Source organism: Petromyzon marinus, unplaced genomic scaffold (assembly GCF_048934315.1).
Source record: "Petromyzon marinus isolate PM22_M1 ecotype Great Lakes invasive population unplaced genomic scaffold, UKy_Petmar_22M1.pri1.0 PM_Scaffold_119, whole genome shotgun sequence".
Classification (NCBI taxonomy): Eukaryota; Metazoa; Chordata; class Hyperoartia; order Petromyzontiformes; family Petromyzontidae; genus Petromyzon; species Petromyzon marinus.
The window spans coordinates 176348-197990 of NW_027423079.1; the positions used below are offsets into that span (position 1 = coordinate 176348).

The following is a 21643-nucleotide window of genomic DNA, read 5'->3' on the forward strand; positions in this document are numbered from 1 at the left end:
ACCACTCCCCACACACACACACACAGTGCGCTAACCACTGCACCACCACTCCCCACACACACACACACAGTGCGCTAACCACTGCACCACCACTCCCCACACACACACACACAGTGCGCTAACCACTGCACCACCACTCCCCACACACACACACACAGTGCGCTAACCACTGCACCACCACTCCCCACACACACACAGTGCGCTAACCACTGCACCACCACTCCCCACACACACACAGTGCGCTAACCACTGCACCACCACTCCCCACACACACACAGTGCGCTAACCACTGCACCACCACTCCCCACTCACACACACAGTGCGCTAACCACTGCACCACCACTCCCCACACACACACAGTGCGCTAACCACTGCACCACCACTCCCCACTCACACACACAGTGCGCTAACCACTGCACCACCACTCACCACACACAGTGCGCTAACCACTGCACCACCACTCCCGACACACACCCACAGTGCGCTAACCACTGCACCACCACTCCCCACACACACACAGTGCGCTAACCACTGCACCACCACTCCCGACACACACCCACAGTGCGCTAACCACTGCACCACCACTCCCCACACACACACACAGTGCGCTAACCACTGCACCACCACTCCCCACTCACACACACAGTGCGCTAACCACTGCACCACCACTCCCCACACACACACACACAGTGCGCTAACCACTGCACCACCACTCCCCACACACACACAGTGCGCTAACCACTGCACCACCACTCCCCACACACACACAGTGCGCTAACCACTGCACCACCACTCCCCACACACACACAGTGCGCTAACCACTGCACCACCACTCCCCACTCACACACACAGTGCGCTAACCACTGCACCACCACTCCCCACACACACACAGTGCGCTAACCACTGCACCACCACTCCCCACTCACACACACAGTGCGCTAACCACTGCACCACCACTCACCACACACAGTGCGCTAACCACTGCACCACCACTCCCGACACACACCCACAGTGCGCTAACCACTGCACCACCACTCCCCACACACACACAGTGCGCTAACCACTGCACCACCACTCCCGACACACACCCACAGTGCGCTAACCACTGCACCACCACTCCCCACACACACCCACAGTGCGCTAACCACTGCACCACCACTCCCCACACACACACAGTGCGCTAACCACTGCACCACCACTCCCGACACACACCCACAGTGCGCTAACCACTGCACCACCACTCCCCACTCACACACACAGTGCGCTAACCACTGCACCACCACTCCCCACACACACACAGTGCGCTAACCACTGCACCACCACTCCCCACACACACAGTGCGCTAACCACTGCACCACCACTCCCCACTCACACCCAGTGCGCTAACCACTGCACCACCACTCCCCACTCACACCCAGTGCGCTAACCACTGCACCACCACTCTCGACACACACACACAGTGCGCTAACCACTGCACCACCACTCCCCAATCACACCCAGTGCGCTAACCACTACACCACCACTCCCCACACACACACGCAGTGCGCTAACCACTGCACCACCACTCCCCACACACACAGTGCGCTAACCACTGCACCACCACTCCCCACTCACACTCACACAGTGCGCTAACCACTCCACCACCACTCCCCCCACACACACACAGTGCGCTAACCACTGCACCACCACTCCCCACACACACACAGTGCGCTAACCACTGCACCACCACTCCCCACACACACAGTGCGCTAACCACTGCACCACCACTCCCCACACACACAGTGCGCTAACCACTGCACCACCACTCCCCACACACACACAGTGCGCTAACCACTGCACCACCACTCCCCACACACACACAGTGCGCTAACCACTGCACCACCACTCCCCACTCACTCACACACAGTGCGCTAACCACTGCACCACCACTCCCCACTCACACCCAGTGCGCTAACCACTGCACCACCACTCCTCACACACACAGTGCGCTAACCACTACACCACCACTCCCCCCACACACACAGTGCGCTAACCACTGCACCACCACTCCCCACACACACACAGTGCGCTAAGCACTGCACCACCACTCCCCCCACACACACAGTGCGCTAACCACTGCACCACCACTCCCCACACACACAGTGCGCTAACCACTGCACCACCACTCCCCACACTCACACACACAGTGCGCTAACCACTGCACCACCACTCCCCACAGACACACACAGTGCGCTAACCACTGCACCACCACTCCCTACACACACACAGTGCGCTAACCACTGCACCACCACTCCCTACACTCACACACACAGTGCGCTAACCACTGCACCACCACTCCCCACACACATACAGTGCGCTAACCACTGCACCACCACTCCCCACACACACACACACAGTGCGCTAACCACTACACCACCACTCCCCACTCACACACAGTGCGCTAACCACTGCACCACCACTCCCCACTCACACACAGTGCTCTAACCACTGCACCACCACTCCCCACTCACACACACACATTGCGCTAACTACTGCACCACCACTCCCCACTCACACACACACACAGTGCGCTAACCACTGCACCACCACTCCCCACGCACACACACACAGTGCGCTAACCACTGCACCACCACTCCCCCACACTCACACACAGTGTGCTAACCACTGCACCACCACTCCCCACACACACACACAGTGCGCTAACCACTGCACCACCACTCCCCACACTCACACACACACAGTGCGCTAACCACTGCACCACAACTCACACACACAGTGCGCTAACCACTGCACCACCACTCCCCCACACTCACACACAGTGTGCTAACCACTGCACCACCACTCCCCACACACACACAGTGCGCTAACCACTGCACCACCACTCACACACACAGTGCGCTAACCACTGCACCACCACTCCCCACACACACACACAGTGCGCTAACCACTGCACCACCACTCCCCACACTCACACACACACAGTGCGCTAACCACTGCACCACCACTCCCCACACACACACAGTGCGCTAACCACTGCACCACCACTCCCCACACACACACACAGTGCGCTAACCACTGCACCACCACTCCCCACACACACACAGTGCGCTAACCACTGCACCACCACTCCCCACACACACACAGTGCGCTAACCACTGCACCACCACTCCCCACACACACAGTGCGCTAACCACTGCACCACCACTCCCCACACACACACAGTGCGCTAACCACTGCACCACCACTCTCCACACACACACAGTGCGCTAACCACTGCACCACCACTCTCCACACACACACAGTGCGCTAACCACTGCACCACCACTCTCCACACACACACAGTGCGCTAACCACTGCACCACCACTCCCCACACACAGTGCGCTAACCGCTGCACCACCACTCCCCACACACAGTGCGCTAACCACTACACCACCACTCCCCACACACAGTGCGCTAACCACTGCACTACCACTCCCCACACACACACAGTGCGCTAACCGCTGCACCACCACTCCCCACACACAGTGCGCTAACCGCTGCACCACCACTCCTCCCTCAGGCCCCTCCCCCATCCCCTCAGGCCCCTCCCCCATCTCCCCCCTGCCGCCCCTCCCCCCAGACCGCAGCCCTCAGTGACGTCACGGCATCTCGTGGGTGACCCTCCCCGCTTCCTCTTTTCGCGAGGCGCGCGCCGCTCGCTCATTGGCCGGCTGCTTTATTTAAATATTTAATTAGTTTGGCCTCGCTGTGACGTAAGGGGTGGGTGAGTGGGTGAGTGGGTGGGTGGGTGAGTGGGTGGGTGAGGTTCTGGGTGAGTGAGTGAGTGGGTGAGTGGGTGGGTGGGTGAGGTCCTGGGTGAGTGAGTGAGTGGGTGAGTGGGTGAGTGGGTGGGTGAGTGAGTGGGTGGGTGAGTGAGTGGGTGGGTGGGTGAGTGAGTGGGTGAGTGAGTGGGTGGGTGAGTAAGTGGGTGAGTGAGTGAGTGGGTGGGTGAGTGGGTGGGTGAGTGGGTGGGTGAGTGAGTGGGTGGGTGAGTGCGTGGGTGGGTGAATGAGTGGGTGAGTGGGTGGTTGAGTGGGTGAGTGGGTGGTTGAGTGGGTGAGTGAGTGAGTGGGTGGGTGAGTGGGTGGGTGAGTGGGTGGGTGAGTGAGTGAGTGGGTGAGTTGGTGGGTGAGTGAGTGGGTGAGTGAGTGGGTGGGTGAGTTGGTGGGTGGGTGAGTGCGTGGGTGGGTGGGTGAATGAGTGGGTGGGTGGGTGAGTGAGTGGGTGAGTGAGTGAGTGGGTGGGTGAGTGGGTGGGTGGGTGAGTGAGTGACTGGGTGAGTGGGTGAGTGAGTGAGTGGGTGAGTTGGTGGGTGAGGGAGTGGGTGAGGGAGTGGGTGAGTGAGTGGGTGGGTGAGTTGGTGGGTGGGTGAGTGAGTGGGTGGGTGAGTGAGTGGGTGGGTGAGTGAATGACTGGGTGAGTGAGTGGGTGGGTGAGTGGGTGGGTAAGTGGGTGGGTGAGTGGGTTGGTGGGTGAGTGGGTGAGTGAATGGGTGAGTGGGTGAGTGAGTGAGTGGGTTGGTGAGTGAGTGGGGGAGTGAGTGGGTGAGTGGGTGAGTGAGTGGGTGAGTGGGTGAGGGAGTGGGTGAGTGAGTGGGTGGGTGAGTTGGTGGGTGGGTGAGTGACTGGGTGGGTGAGTGAGTGACTGGGTGAGTGAGTGGGTGGGTGAGTGGGTGGGTAAGTGGGTGGGTGAGTGGGTTGGTGGGTGAGTGGGTGAGTGAGTGGGTGAGTGGGTGAGTGAGTGGGTTGGTGAGTGAGTGGGTGAGTGAGTGGGTGAGTGGGTGGGTGGGTGAGTTGGTGAGTGAGTGGGTGGGTGAGTGGGTGGGTGAGTGAGTGGATGAGTGAGTGAGTGGGTGAGTGAGTGAGTAGGTGAGTGTGTGGGTGAGTGGGTGAGTGGGTGAGTGGGTGAGTGAGTGGGTGAGTGGGTGAGTGAGTGGGTTGGTGAGTGAGTGGGTGAGTGAGTGGGTGAGTGGGTGAGTAGGTGAGGGAGTGGGTGAGTGAGTGGGTGGGTGAGTTGGTGGGTGGGTGAATGAGTGGGTGGGTGAGTGAGTGGGTGGGTGAGTGAGTGACTGGGTGAGTGAGTGGGTGGGTGAGTGGGTGGGTAAGTGGGTGGGTGAGTGGGTTGGTGGGTGAGTGGGTGAGTGAGTGAGTGGGTTGGTGAGTGAGTGGGTGAGTGAGTGGGTGAGTGGGTGGGTGGGTGAGTGGGTGAGTGGGTGGGTGAGTGGGTGGGTGAGTGGGTGGGTGGGTGAGTGGGTGGGTGAGTGAGTGAGTGTGTGAGTGGGTGAGCAGTACAACCCCATGGCACCTGCAGAGTCTGTCCCGTGACCTCCTCCTCATGCACCTAGCCTGGCACACTAGGAGGGTATATAGTGTGGTGTATCTAACAACCCTTGCCCCTACAGCCTGCTAGAGGCTACACGGGGGATCTTTGTCTGTGTGTAGGTGCTACTAACAGCACTTGCCCCTACAGCCTGCTCGAGGCTACCTAGGGGATCTTTGTCTGTGTGTAGGTGCTACTAACAGCACTTGCCCCTACAGCCTGCTAGAGGCTACCTGGGGGAGCTTTGTCTGTGTGTAGGTGCTGCTACTACTAACAGCACTTGCCCTACAGCCTGCTAGAGGCTACCTGGGGGAGCTTTGTCTGTCTGTAGGTGCTGCTACTACTAACAGCACACTAACAGCACTTGCCCCTACAGCCTGCTAGAGGCTACCTGGGGGAGCTTTGTCTGTGTGTAGGTGCTGCTACTACTAACAGCACTTGCCCCTACAGCCTGCTAGAGGCTACCTGGGGGAGCTTTGTCTGTGTGTAGGTGCTGCTACTACTAACAGCACTTTCCCGTACAGTTTGTGGAAGCTTCCTGGTTGATCTTGTTTTATCTGCGTGTGTGTGTCTGTGTGTGTGTCTGTGTGTGTGTGTGCGTGTGTGTGTGGCCTCAGGGTGCACATAGCCTGGCACAAGCGTCGTGGTGACGTCACCGCCACTTAGTGGCGAATGGCGGTTGTTGTTGTTGTTGTGTGTGTGTATGTGTCTGTGTGTGTGTCTGTGTGTGTGTTTGTGTCTGTGTGTCTGCGTGTGTGTGTCTGTGAGTGTGTGTCTGTGAGTGTGTCTGTGTGGGTGTGTCTGTGTGTGTCTGTGTGTATGTCTGTGTGCGTGTGTGTGTATGTCTGTGTGTGTCTGTGTGTGTGTGTCTGTGTGTATGTGTCTGTGTGTGCGTGTGTCTGTGTGTATGTGTCTGTGTGTGCGTGTGTCTGTGTGTGTGTGTCTGTTAATTTGTTTTCATTCGTGGTTTAGTGGTAAATTATTGAAGGTGGAGGGGTCACCAGCCCCTCGCACCCATCCAGAGCCCCCGTTTAGCCCCTGTGGTGGTCACAGACGCCATGAGGGGAGGAGCCAATCGGAATTGGCCCTCCCCCCACAGCACTGTCCACGACAGAGTTGCCCGTCCGGCACCGCGAGGAGGTAGGGGCTTGTTTTGCCGGGGGGGACAGGCGTCTATGACGTCTCCTGGCCAAACCCCAATTGGCGGAGCCAGGAGATTGAATCTCTACCCTCGGGGCTCCTCCAGAAACAACGAAAAGCCACTTCGTGTGGCCACGTGGAATGTTCGAACGCTCACCGCGGAGGAGAGGCTGCCCACTCCTCTGTCGGGAGCTGGACCGGTACCGCCTGGATCTCTGTGGCATTCAGGAGGTCCGGTGGACAGTCCTCTACTCGGGGCAGGAGACTGCCAAACAACAGGGAGTGGCTCTTCTTTTGAACAAAAGAATGAAGGGGGCTCGCCTTCCCATCAACCGGAGGCAAGGAGTGGTGGTCGTGGTTACTTATGCCCCCACCGAAGACGAACATCCGTGGAGGGATGCAGGCAAAGCCGATGAGTCAGATGCCTTCTATGACTTCCTGTCACAGGTGCTGGCTTAAGTGGCCCCTCGGGATAGAGTCATCTTGTTGGGTGACTTCAATGCCCGAGTTGGTCATGATGCTGGCACCTGGTCTGGGGTGATTGGAGGGCATGGACCAGATCAGCTCAATAACAATGGTAGGAGGCTGCTAAATTTTTGTGCAGCCCATGGGCTTGTAATTACCAACACGCTGTTCCGGCATCGGCACATCCACACAACATCATGGATGCATGCCGGGTCCAAGCAAGAACATCTGCTGGACTACATAGTGACGGACCAGCGGATGCGAGCCCATGTCCTTGACACCAGGACCTACGGTGGAGCTGATCTGCCCTCTGACCATCGATTAGTCATTTGTAAGATGCGCCTGCCATTCTTCCACTCCGGTGGTGGGTGTACACCCAGGACCCCATTCCAACCTAAGGTGGCATGGCCTCAGTTAGCTGATGAAAGTTGCAAGCGAGAATTTCATCATCGCTTGCGGCTGGGGTTGGCATCGTCCCCCACTCCTCCTGATGTCGAGGGTAAATGGGCGAGGTTTAGGACTGTGACTCATGCAGCTGCAATGGCTGCTTTGGGTACGCGGTCCAGACCTCCCCAGAGACCCTGGCTGACAGAGGAGGTGTTCAAGCTGGCTGAGAAAAAGCGACAGGCCCACTGTCATCGGCTACAGAATCCCACGTCAGAGAATGAGGAGGCTTACCGCAGCCTTCGCTCGGAGGTTCGGAGAGCCGTGAGGCGCTGCAAGGATGGGTGGTGGTCGCGGGTTGCTGAGGAGATGGAGTCTGCCTCAGTGGCCCGCGATCACAAATCTCTATTTAACTCCATCAAAAAAGTAACCTGCAGCGCCACACCTATTACCATCATTAGGGGAAAAAACGGTGATCCAATCTCCGACCCCCAGGAACAGGTTTGCAGATTTGCTGAGCATTTCTGTGAGGTCCTGGGGGAGGGAAAATCCTTCAGCCAGGAAAACATCGTGGCACAAAGTGAGGATGACCCTGCTGAGGCTGCGGTGCCTCAAATATTGGAAGAAGTCACCCCATGTGAGTGGCTGGCTGAGGTGCCATCTGCTGAGGAAGTGCTGAAGGCGATCCGGAGTCTGAGACCAGGAAAGGCAGCGGGCAGAGATGATCTTCCAAGCGAAATGCTGAGGGAGGGTGGCGTTTGTGCACAGACTGCCCTATATGACATCATAACAACGGTCTGGGCCGGTGGACGGGTTCCGCAGGATTGGAAGGATGCCCTGGTGGTCCCCCTCTTTAAGAAGGGGGACCGCACAGACTGTAACAACTACAGGGGCATCTCACTCCTCAGTGTGCCGGGAAAGGTCCTGGCAAGGATTATTCAACATCGCCTTGCCAGGCACGCTGAGGAGAGGCTTGCGGAGCCCCAATGCGGTTTCAGGAAAGGGCGGTCCTGCACAGATGCCATATTTTCCGTCCGTCTGCTACAGCAGAGGTGTAGGGAATTCCAACAAGACCTACATCTCCGCTTTATTGACCCGGTCAAGGCCTATGATACTGTAGAGGTTTCGATTTAAAGCTTTCGTGACTGCAATGATTCATCTTCTTTGGTTCTTTCGGTAAAGTCACGTAGAATCAGAACAAAATAATAAATTGACAAAATAAAATAACACGATAATATTCTCACGACGTTTCGGCCACAACACAAGCGGCCTTCATCAGGTGAAGGGACGAGACTGATGAAGGCCGCTTGTGTCGTGGCCGCAACGTCGTGAGAATATTATCGTGTTATTTTATTTTATCAATTTATCATTTTGTTCTCGTTCTACGTGGTGGTGACTTTACCGAAAGAACGAAAGAAGATAATTGTAGGGGTGTTAACCACTCGCTGTACGGTAACCTGCCATGGCCACCAGGTATCAAAGTGGGGCAGTGCAGCGTCACCTCTCTGCGTGCGGAACGGTTGGGGTCAGACGAGGTGAAGTGGAGCGTAGCCACGGTTTTGGGGAGAACCAATCAGGCAGTGACACGTGTGAATGCGTGATTGGTCGCGCCCGGCCACGAACGAGTATAAGAAAGTGGTGAGCACGCAGAGCACGGGGAGTTCTCTCCCTACACGAAGACACGAAGCCCGGGCCGTAAGACCGAAGCCAGGACCCTGGACCCGGCCTTCCGGCCCTTCTCAGGGCTAAGGCTCGGCGCGTCCAGCGGTCAAGACCCGCCGGGCCAGCGGTGGGTCAGATAGCCTAACACTAGGTCCCAGCCGGAGGACTCTGGGATAGCGGTAGACGTGTGAGTAAGTCCCGCTAAGTCGGGAGGCTGTTCCTCCTTAGGCTAGGGTAGCAGTAGACGTGTAAGTCCCACCAAGATAGGAGTCTGTACCTCCTTAGGCTAGGGTAGCGGTGGACGTGTAAGTCCTACCAAGATAGGAGTCTGTACCTCCTTAGGCTAGGGTAGCGGTAGACGTGTAAGTCGCACCAAGATAGGAGTCTGTTCCTCCTTAAGCTAGCGGTGAATGTGTAAGTCCCGCCAAGATAGGAGTCTGTACCTCCTTAGGCTAGGGTAGCGGTGGACGTGTAAGTCCCACCAAGATAGGAGACTGTACCTCCTTAGGCTAGGGTATCGGTGGACGTGTAAGTCGCACCAAGATAGGAGTCTGTACCTCCTTAGGCTAGGATAGCGGTGGACGTGTAAGTCCTACCAAGATAGGAGTCTGTACCTCCTTAGGCCAGCGGTGGAGGTGTAAGTCCCACCAAGATAGGAGGCTGTACCTCCTTAGGCTAGGGTATCGGTAGACGTGTAAGTCCCGCCAAGATAGGAGTCTGTACCTCCTTAGGCTAGGGTAGCGGTGGACGTGTAAGTCCCGCCAAGATAGGAGTCTGTACCTCCTTAGGGTAGGATAGCGGTGGACGTGTAAGTCCCACCAAGATAGGAGTCTGTTCCTCCTTAGGGTAGGGTAGCGGTGGACGTGTAAGTCCCACCAAGATAGGAGGCTGTACCTCCTTAGGCTAGGGTAGCGGTGGACGTGTAAGTCCCACCAAGATAGGAGTCTGTATCTCCTTAGGTTAGGGTAGCGGTGGACGTGTAAGTCCCGTCAAGATAGGAGTCTGTACCTCCTTAGGTTAGGGTAGCGGTGGACGTGTAAGTCCCACCAAGATAGGAGTCTGTATCTCCTTAGGCTAGGGTAGCGGTGGACGTGTAAGTACCACCAAGATAGGAGTCTGTACCTCCTTAGGCTAGGGTAGCGGTGGACGTGTAAGTCCCGTCAAGATAGGAGTCTGTACCTCCTTAGGGTAGGGTAGCGGTGGACGTGTAAGTCGCACCAAGATAGGAGTCTGTACCTCCTTAGGCTAGGGTAGCGGTGGACGTGTAAGTCCCACCAAGATAGGAGGCTGTACCTCCTTAGGCTAGGGTAGCGGTGGACGTGTGAGTAAGTCCCACCAAGACAGGAGACTGTACCTCCTTAGGCTAGGGTAGCGGTAGACGTGTAAGTCCCACCAAGATAGGAGTCTGTACCTCCTTAAGCTAGGGTAACGGTAGACGTGTAAGTCGCACCAAGATAGGAGTCTGTACCTCCTTAGGCTAGGGTAGCGGTGGACGTGTAAGTCCCACCAAGATAGGAGTCTGTACCTCCTTAGGGTAGGATAGTGGTGGACGTGTAAGTCGCACCAAGATACGAGGCTGGTACCTACTTAGGCTAGGATAGCGGTGGACGTGTAAGTCCCGTCAAGATAGGAGTCTGTACCTCCTTAGGCTAGGGTAGCGGTGGACGTGTAAGTCGCACCAAGATAGGAGTCTGTACCTCCTTAGGCTAGGGTAGCGGTGGACGTGTAAGTCCCACCAAGATAGGAGTCTGTACCTCCTTAGGCTGGGATAGCGGTAGACGTGTAAGTCCCACCAGGATAGGAGTCTGTACCTCCTTAGGCTAGGGTAGCGGTGGACGTGTAAGTCCCGTCAAGATAGGAGGCTGTACCTCCTTAGGGTAGGGTAGCGGTGGAGGTGTAAGTCGCACCAAGATAGGAGTCTGTACCTCCTTAGTTTGTGTCAGCGGTGGACGTATAAGTCCCACCAAGATAGGAGACTGTACCTCCTTAGGCTAGGGTAGCGGTGGACGTGTAAGTCCTGTCAAGATAGGAGTCTGTACCTCCTTAGTTTAGGGTATTGGTGGACGTGTAAGTCCCACCAAGATAGGAGTCTGTACCTCCTTAGGCTAGGGTAGCGGTAGATGTGTAAGTCCCGTCAAGATAGGAGTCTGTACCTCCTTAGGCTGGGATAGCGGTAGACGTGTGAGTAAGTCCCGCCAAGATAGGAGACCGTACCTCCTTAGGCTGGGATAGCGGTAGACGTGTAAGTCCCACCAAGATAGGAGTCTGTACCTCCTTAGGCTAGGGTATCGGTGGACGTGTAAGTCCTACCAAGATAGGATTCTGTACCTCCTTAGGCTAGGGTATCGGTAGACGTGTAAGTCCTACCAAGATAGGAGGTTGTACCTCCTTAGGCTAGGGTAGAGGTAGACGTGTAAGTCGCACCAAGATAGGAGGCTGGTACCTCCTTAGGCTAGGGTAGCGGTAGACGTGTAAGTCGCACCAAGATAGGAGGCTTTACCTCCTTAGGCTAGGGTATCGGTAGACGTGTAAGTCCTACCAAGATAGGAGGCTGTACCTCCTTAGGCTAGGGTAGCAGTAGACGTGTAAATCCCACCAGGACAGGAGGCTGTACCTCCTTAGGCTAGGATAGCGGTAGATGTGTAAGTCTCACCAAGATAGGAGTCTGTTCCTCCTTAGGCTAGGGTAGCGGTAGATGTGTAAGTCTCACCAAGATAGGAGTCTGTTCCTCTTTAGGCTAGCGGTAGACGTGTAAGTCCCACCAAGATAGGAGTCTGTACCTCCTTAGGCTAGGGTAGCAGTGGACGTGTAAGTCCCGCCAAGATAGGATTCTGTACCTCCTTAGGCTAGGGTAGTGGTTGTTGTGTAAGTCCCACCAAGATAGGAGTCTGTACCTCCTGAGGGTAGGATAGCGGTAGACGTGTAAGTCCCGCCAAGATAGGAGTCTGTACCTCCTTAGGCTAGGATAGCGGTGGATGTGTAAGTCCCACCAAGATAGGAGTCTGTACCTCCTTAGGCTAGGGTAGCCGTGGACGTGTAAGTCCCACCAAGATAGGAGTCTGTACCTCCTTAGGCTAGGGTAGCGGTAGACGTGTAAGTCCCACCAAGATAGGAGTCTGTACCTCCTTAGGCTAGGGTAGCGGTAGACGTGTGAGTAAGTCCCGCTAAGATAGGAGTCTGTACCTCCTTAGGCCAGCGGTGGACGTGTAAGTACCACCAAGATAGGAGTCTGTACCTCCTTAGGCTAGGGTAGCGGTGGATGTGTAAGTCCCACCAAGATAGGAGTCTGTACCTCCTTAGGGTAGGGTAGCGGTAGACGTGTAAGTACCACCAAGATAGGAGACTGTACCTCCTTAGGCTAGGGTAGCGGTGGACGTGTAAGTCCCACCAAGATAGGAGTCTGTGCCTCCTAAGGCTAGGGTAGCGGTGGACGTGTAAGTCCCACCAAGATAGGAGTCTGTACCTCCTTAGGCTAGGATAGCGGTGGACGTGTAAGTCCCACCAAGATAGGAGTCTGTACCTCCTTAGGCTAGGGTAGCGGTGGACGTGTAAGTCCCACCAAGATAGGAGGCTGTACCTCCTTAGTTTAGGGTATTGGTGGACGTGTAAGTCCCACCAAGATAGGAGGCTGTACCTCCTTAGGCTAGGGTAGCGGTAGACGTGTGAGTAAGTCCCACCAAGATAGGAGTCTGTACCTCCTTAGGCTAGGGTAGCAGTGGACGTGTAAGTCCTACCAAGATAGGAGTCTGTACCGCCTTAGGATAGGGTAGTGGTGGACGTGTAAGTTGCACCAAGATAGGAGTCTGTACCTCCGTAGGCTAGGGTAGCGGTAGACGTGTAAGTCCCGTCAAGATAGGAGGTTGTACCTCCTTAGGCTAGGGTAGCGGTAGACGTGTAAGTCCCACCAAGATAGGAGGCTGTACCTCCTTAGGCTAGGATAGCGGTGGACGTGTAAGTCCCACCAAGATAGGAGTCTGTACCTCCTTAGGCTAGGATAGCAGTAGACGTGTAAGTCGCACCAGGATAGGAGGCTGTACCTCCTTAGGCTAGGGTAGCGGTAGACGTATTAGTCCCACCAAGATAGGAGTCTGTACCTCCCTAGGCTAGGGTAGCGGTAGACGTATTAGTCCCACCAAGATAGGAGTCTGTACCTCCTTAGGCTAGGATAGCGGTGGACGTGTAAGTCCCACCAAGATAGGAGTCTGTACCTCCTTAGGCTAGGGTATTGGTGGACGTGTAAGTCCCGCCAAGATAGGAGTCTGTACCGCCTTAGGATAGCGGTGGACGTGTAAGTCCCACTAAGTCTGGAGGCGGTACCTCCTTAGGTATCAAGGAGACCTGTTTGTAGGTCTCGCTGAGTCTGGAGGCTGTACCTCCTTAGGGTATCGGGTGAGGGGACCGTATACCCCTTTGTGTGTTGAGGACTTTGTAAGAAAGGAATTGCAATAGACAGAGTGTGCCTCCTAAGAAGTTTATTCGTCTTCATGAACACTACGATACCATCAGTCGACCTGGGCTCTGGGTTGTTCTTCGTGCTTTTGGGGTCCCTGACCCCCTGCTCACGATCATTAAGGACCTTCATGATGGTGAGCGGGCGCGGGTAAAACTACGTGGCCGGGAGTCAGAGCCATTCCCTGTACGCCTTGGGGTGCGACAGGGATGTCCTCTGGCTCCCACATTATTTAACATCTATTTTGACCACGTAGTTCGTGAAGCATTCAATAGCTGTACCGGGGGAATCTCCATTTGGTACAGATATAATGGGAGGCTGATCGATGCCCGGGTGCGGTCAAGGGATGGTTCCCTATTGCTCAACCACGTTGTGTATGCCGATGATGTGGTAATAGCTGCTCATTCAGAGGAGGAATTGGAGACGCTGCTGCTGAGACTGGAGCGTGCCACTAAGAGATGGGGCCTTACCATCAGCCCCACCAAAACTAAGCACCTGCCTGGGTATTTTGTGCCATCGGACACTCCACCCCCACAACTCCCAATCGGTGATGGGGCAGTTGTGGAGAGAGTGGAGAGTTTCCCATACCTGGGCATTGTGCTTATGACTGGCTCCAGTTAACAGCAGAGGTCTCACTCCAAATCAGTCGAGCGGCAATATCTTTTCATCGGTTGCGTAACGCTGTGTGGAAGCTACCTGGTCTGTCGCTCCGCACTAAGCTTCAGGTCTTCTCGGCCACGGTCATTCCCTCCCTTCTCTACGCTTGCGAAACGTGGACCCCCTTAATGGAACATCTTTGACCGGTTAGAAACATTTAGGCTAGCCTGCCTACGATCCATCCTGGGTTTAACCAAGCTGGATTGTGTGATGAGCTCACAAATCCTTGAAAGATCTGGGCAAGGTCCCATCGGTGAGCTCCTCCGGCGGGCAAGGCTGCGATGGCTGGGTCATGTAGCCCACATGCCCAGCCACCGCATGCCCAAACAGCTTTTGTTCGGCTGGATCGAGGATCGAGGGGGCTAAACGGGCGCGGCACGGGCTAGAGAAGAGATGGAGTGACGTGGTACAGGAGGACGTGGAGCTGAGTGGACTTGCCGATGACTGGTACCAGCGGTGTCAAGATCGGCCTCTGTGGAGGAGGCTCGTGAAGGATGCTACTGGGCAGTTGGAGGTAGTCGCCCTCCAACAACAACGGAGGGCGGAGGAGCGACGCTCACAACAACGAGCGTAGTGCTGGGCGGCTAAAGCACAGGAAGTTGGCACAGTAGGGGGCACAGGTGTTGCATCAGCCAGTCATCTCAGTCATCTCAGTCGACCCGTGGCACCTGGGTCTGCCCCGTGACCTCCTGCCAGCGGGCGTTCGACACTTCACGTGGCCTCAAGGTGCACATGGCCTGGCACAAGCGTCGTGGTGACGTCACCGCCACTTAGTGGCGAATGGCGGTTGTTGTTGTTGTGTCTGTGTGTGTCTGTGTGTATGTATCTGTGTGTATGTATCTGTGTGTATGTATCTGTGTGTATGTGTCTGTATGTGTTTGTATGTGTATGTGTCTGTGTATGTGTGTGTGTCTGTGTGTGTGTGTTTGAAGTGTAGTGGTGAGTGGGTGGGTGAGTTGGTGGGCGGGTGAGTAAGTGAAAGGGTGAGTGATTGGGTGAGTGAATTAATGAGTGGGTGAGTGAATGAATGAGTGAGTGAATCATTGGGTGAGTGAATGAATGAGTGGGTGAGTGAGTGAATGAGTTAATGGGTGAATGGGTGAGTGAGTGAATGAGTGAGTGAGTGAATGAATGAGTGAGTGAATGAGTGAGTGAATGAGTGAGTGAATGAATGAGTGAATTAATGAGTGGGTGAGTAAGTGAATGCGTGAGTGAATGGGTGGGTGAATGAGTGAGTGAATTAATGAGTGAGTGAATGAGTGAATTAATGAGTGGGTGAGTAAGTGAGTGAGTGAGGGAATGAATGAGTGAGTGAATGGGTGAATGAATGAGTGAATGAGTGAGTGAATGAATAAATGAGTGGGTGAGTGAGTGAATGAGTGGGTGAATGAGTGAGTGAAAGAGCTAATGAATGAGTGGGTGAGCGAGTGAATGAATGAGTGAATGAGTTAATGAATGAGTGGGTGAGCGAGTGAATGAGTGAATGAATGAGTGGGTGAGCGAGTGCTCTCTCCACTGCTACGTGGTTCCACCCCAACGTTTCGGGCAAGGCAGCTGCTGCAGTAGAATGTTGTTGTTGTTGTGATGGCTGTTGTTGTTGTTGTTGTGATGGCTGTTGTTGGTGTTGTTGTTGTTGACGCGTGTGTCTGTGTGCTCTCTCCACTGATAGGTGGTTCCACCCCAACATTTCGGGCAAGGCAGCTGAGCAGCTGTTGCTGCTGCACGGAGTGAATGGAAGTTTCCTGGCGAGACCGAGCCTCAGTAATCCTGGGGACTTCACTCTCTCAGTCAGGTACACCATGCCGCTGTGTGTGACTGTGTGTGACTGTGTGTGACTGTGTGTGTGTGACTGTGTGTGACTGTGTGTGACTGTGTGTGTGTGACTGTCTGTGTGTGTGTGACTGTGTGTGTGTGTGTGTGACTGTCTGTGTGTGTGTGACTGTGTGTGTGTGACTGTGTGTGACTGTGTGTGTGTGACTGTGTGTGACTGTGTGTGACTGTGTGTGACTGTGTGTGTGTGACTGTCTGTGTGTGTGTGTGACTGTGTGTGTGTGACTGTGTGTGTGTGACTGTGTGTGTCTGTGTGTGTGTGTGAGACTGTCTGTGACTGTGTGTGACTGTGTGACTGTGTGTGACTGTGTGTGTGTGACTGTGTGTGTGACTGTGTGTGACTGTGTATGACTGTGTGTGTGACTGTGTGTGTCACTGTGTGTGTGACTGTGTGTGTGATTGTGTGTCACTGTGTGTGTGTGACTGTGTGTGTGACTGTGTGTGACTGTGTGTGTGACTGTGTGTATGTGTGTGTGTGTGTGTGACTGTGTGTGTATGTGTGTGTGTCACTTTGTGTGTCACTGTGTGTTGGTGTCTGTGTGTGTGTGACTGTGACTGTGTGACTGTGTGTGTGTGACTGTGTCTGTGTGTGTGTGTGACTGTGTGTGACTGTGACTGTGTGTGTGTCTGTGTGTGTCTGTGTGTGACTGTGTGTGACTGTGTGTGACTGTGACTGTGTGTGTGTTTCTGTGTGTGTGTCTGTGTGTGTGTGTGACTGTGTGTGACTGTGTGTGTGTGTGACTGTGTCTGTGTGTGTGACTGTGTGTGACTGTGTGTGTCTGTGTGTGTGTGTTTCTGTGTGTGTGTGTCTGTGTGTGTCTGTGTGTGTGTGTGACTGTGTGTGACTGTGTGTGTGTGACTGTGACTGTGTGTGACTGTGTGTGTCTGTGTGTGTGTGTGTGACTGTGTCTGTGTGACTGTGTGTCTCTGTGTGTGTGTCTGTGTGTCTGTGTGTGTGTGTGTATCTGTGTGTTACTGTGTATGTGTTTGTGTGTGTGTCTGTGTGTGTGTCTGTATATCTGTGTGTGTGTGTCTGTCCGATGCCCGGGTGCGGTCAAGGGATGGCTCCCTATTGTTCAACCACGTTATGTATGCCGATGATTTGGTAATAGCTGCTACATTCAGAGGAGGAGTTGGAGACGCTGCTGCTGAGACTGGAGCGTGCCACTAAGAGATGGGGCCTTACCATCAGCCCCACCAAAATTCAGCACCTGCCTGGGTATTTTGTACCATCGGACACTCCACCCCCACAACTCCCAATCGGTGATGGGGCAGTTGTGGAGAGAGTGGAGAGTTTCCCATACCTGGGCAGTGTGCTTATGACTGGCTCCAGTTTAACAGCAGAGGTCTCACTCCGAATCAGTCGAGCGGCAATATCTTTTCATCGGTTGCGTAACGCTGTGTGGAAGCTACCTGGTCTGTCGCTCCGCACTAAGCTTCAGGTCTTCTCGGCCACGGTCATTCCCTCCCTTCTCTACGCTTGTGAAACGTGGACCCCCACACACACACACACACTCCACACACACACACCCACATTCACACCACCACCACCACCCACACACACAAACATACTCCCATTCACACACTTTCCACACCCACACACCCCACTCACACACCCCCCACTCACACACCCCCACACGCACTCCCCACACACACACACCCCCATTCACACACACACACTACCCACTCACACACACCCACTCACACACACGCACACACCCCCATTCACACACAAACCACCCACACACCCCCACTCACACACCCACACCCAAACACCCCACCCACACCACCACCACCACCACCCACCCACACACACCCACCACACACACACACACACCACTTACACACTCCCACACCACTCACACACCCCCACTCACACCCGCACACCCCACACCCACACACCCCACACCCACACACATACACCCACACACATACACCCACACTCACACACCCCACACACACCCACCACACACACACCACTCACACACCCCCACTCACACCCAAACACCCCACACCCACACCACCACAACCCACACACCACCCACACCCACACACCCCACACCCAAACACCACCCACACACACCCCACACACACACACACTACCCACACCACCACCACCACCCACACACCACAACCCACACACCACCCACCACCCACACACCACCACCACCACCACCACCACCCACACACCACCCACACACCCACACACCACCACCCACACACCACAACCCACACACCACCCACCACCCACACACCACCACCACCACCACCACCCACACACCACCCACCACCCACACACCACCACCACCACCACCACCCACACACCACCCCCACACCCACACACCACCACCCACACACCACCACCCACACACCACCCACCACCCACACACCACCACCACCACCACCACCCACACACCACCCCCACACCCACACACCACAACCCACACACCACAACCCACACACCACCCACCACCCACACACCACCCCTACTCACACACCCACACGCACTCCCCACACATATCCCACCCACACACCACCCACACCACCACCACCCACACACCACTCACACACCCCCACTCACACCCAAACACCCCACACCCACACACCCCCACTCACACACCCCACACACACCCAAACACCCCACACCCACACACCCCCACTCACACACCCCACACACACCCAAACACCCCACACCCACACACCCCCACTCACACACCCCACACACACCCACCACACACCCATACACCCATACACCCCACCCACACCACCACCCACACACCCACACCCACACACCGCCACTCACACCCAAACACCCCACACCCACACCACCACCACCCACACACCACCCACACACCACCACGACCACCACCACCCACCCACACCACCACCACCACCCACACCACCCACACCACCACCACCACCACCCACACCACCCACACCACCACCACCACCCACACCACCCACACACCACCACGACCACCACCACCCACCCACACCACCACCACCACCCACACCACCCACACCACCACCACCACCACCCACACCACCACACCACCACCACCACCCACACCACCCACACCACCACCACCACCCACACCACCCACACCACCCACACACCCCCACTCACCCCACACCCACACACCACCACCCACACACCACCACCACCACCCACATGCACTCCCCACACACCAACACAACCACCACCCACACCACCACCCACACCACACACACCACCACCACCCCCACTCACACACCACCACCACCCACACACCACCCCCACTCACACACACCACACACCACCACCCACCAAACACCCACACACCACCCACACACCACCACCACTCACACACCACCACCCACACCACACCCACACACCACTCACACACACCCCCACACCCACACACCACCACCACTCCCACACCCCCACTCACACACCCCACACACACCCACACACACACACACACTACCCACACCACCACCACTCACCCCCCCACTCCACCACACACCACCACCACCACACACCACCCACACACCACCACCCACACACCACTCACACACCACCCACACACAACACCACCCACACACCAACACAACCACCACCCACACCCACCCCCCCACCCCCCCCCACCCCCCCCCACCACCACCACCCCCACTCACACACCACCACCACCCACACACACACCCCCACTCACACCCAAACACCCCACACCCACACCACCACCACTCACACACCCACACACACACACCCCCACACACCCCACCCACACCACCACCACTCACACACCCACACACCACCCACACACCGCCACTCACACCCAAACACCCCACACCCACACCACCACCACTCACACACCCACACACACACACCCCCACACACCCCACCCACACCACCACCACTCACACACCCACACACCACCCACACACCGCCACTCACACCCAAACACCCCACACCCACACCACCACAACCCACACACCACCCACACACCCCCACCCACACCACCACCACCACCACCACCACCCCCACTCACACACCACCCACACACCCCACACACCACCACCACCCACACCACCACAACCCACACACCACCCACACCACCACCACCACCACCACCCACACACCACCACCACCCGCACCACCACCCCCCCACTCCACCACACACCACCACCACACCCACGCACTCCCCACACACCACACCCACACACATCCACACCCACACACCCCCACACACCACCACCACTCACCCCCCCACTCCACCACAACCCACACACCACCCACCACCCACACACCACCACCACCACCACCACCCACACACCACCCACACACCACAACCCACACACCACCCACCACCCACACACCACCCCTACTCACACACCACCCACACACCCCCACCCACACCACCACCACCACCACCACCCCCACTCACACACCACCCCTACTCACACACCCACACGCACTCCCCACACATATCCCACCCACACACCACCACCACCCACACCACCACCACACCACCACACACCCACACACCACCACCACACCACCACCCCCCCACACACCCCCACTCACCCCCCCACTCACCCCCCCCCCCACCCCCACCCCCACCCCCCCCCACCCCCCCCCACCACCACCACCACCCCCCCACCCCCAGACGAGCGGGTGGCGTGGTGACCCACGTGAAGATCCAGAACACGGGGGACTACTACGACCTCTACGGGGGTGAGAAGTTCGCGACGCTCGCTGAGCTGGTGGAGTACCACACCCAGCACAGCGGGCAGCTGAGGGAGCGGAGTGGTGACGTCATCGCCCTCGTGCAGCCCCTCAACAGCGCTGACCCCACGTCTGAGAGGTCAGGAGGTCACGGGGCAGGAGTTAGAGGTCACGGGGCAGGAGTTAGAGGTCACGGTGGAGTACCACACCCAGCACAGCGGGCAGCTGAGGGAGCGGAGTGGTGACGTCATCGCCCTCGTGCAGCCCCTCAACAGCGCTGACCCCACGTCTGAGAGGTCAGGAGGTCACGGGGCAGGAGTTAGAGGTCACGGCGGAGGAGTAGAGGTCACGGTGGAGTACCACACCCAGCACAGCGGGCAGCTGAGGGAGCGGAGTGGTGACGTCATCGCCCTCGTGCAGCCCCTCAACAGCGCTGACCCCACGTCTGAGAGGTCAGGAGGTCACGGCGGAGGTGTAGAGGTCACGGGGCAGGAGTTAGAGGTCACGGTGGAGTACCACACCCAGCACAGCGGGCAGCTGAGGGAGCGGAGTGGTGACGTCATCGCCCTCGTGCAGCCCCTCAACAGCGCTGACCCCACGTCTGAGAGGTCAGGAGGTCACGGCGGAGGTGTAGAGGTCACGGGGCAGGAGTTAGAGGTCACGGTGGAGTACCACACCCAGCACAGCGGGCAGCTGAGGGAGCGGAGTGGTGACGTCATCGCCCTCGTGCAGCCCCTCAACAGCGCTGACCCCACGTCTGAGAGGTCAGGAGGTCACGGGGCAGGAGTTAGAGGTCACGGCGGAGGAGTAGAGGTCACGGTGGAGTACCACACCCAGCACAGCGGGCAGCTGAGGGAGCGGAGTGGTGACGTCATCGCCCTCGTGCAGCCCCTCAACAGCGCTGACCCCACGTCTGAGAGGTCAGGAGGTCACGGCGGAGGTGTAGAGGTCACGGGGCAGGAGTTAGAGGTCACGGGGCAGGAGTTAGAGG

The 21643-nt window shown here is 56.8% G+C and overlaps 1 protein-coding gene across 1 annotated transcript in view; it reads left to right on the forward strand.

Annotated features, from left to right (window-relative positions):
- The window catches only part of LOC116937859 (tyrosine-protein phosphatase non-receptor type 11-like), a 107089-nt gene that overhangs the window by 13167 nt on the left and 72279 nt on the right, over positions 1 to 21643 (forward strand). Inside the window, exons 2-3 of the mRNA XM_076063432.1 lie at positions 15787 to 15909; positions 20594 to 20791. Coding sequence (XP_075919547.1) covers positions 15787 to 15909; positions 20594 to 20791 — 321 coding nt within the window. The remainder of the gene's footprint in view (positions 1 to 15786; positions 15910 to 20593; positions 20792 to 21643) is intronic.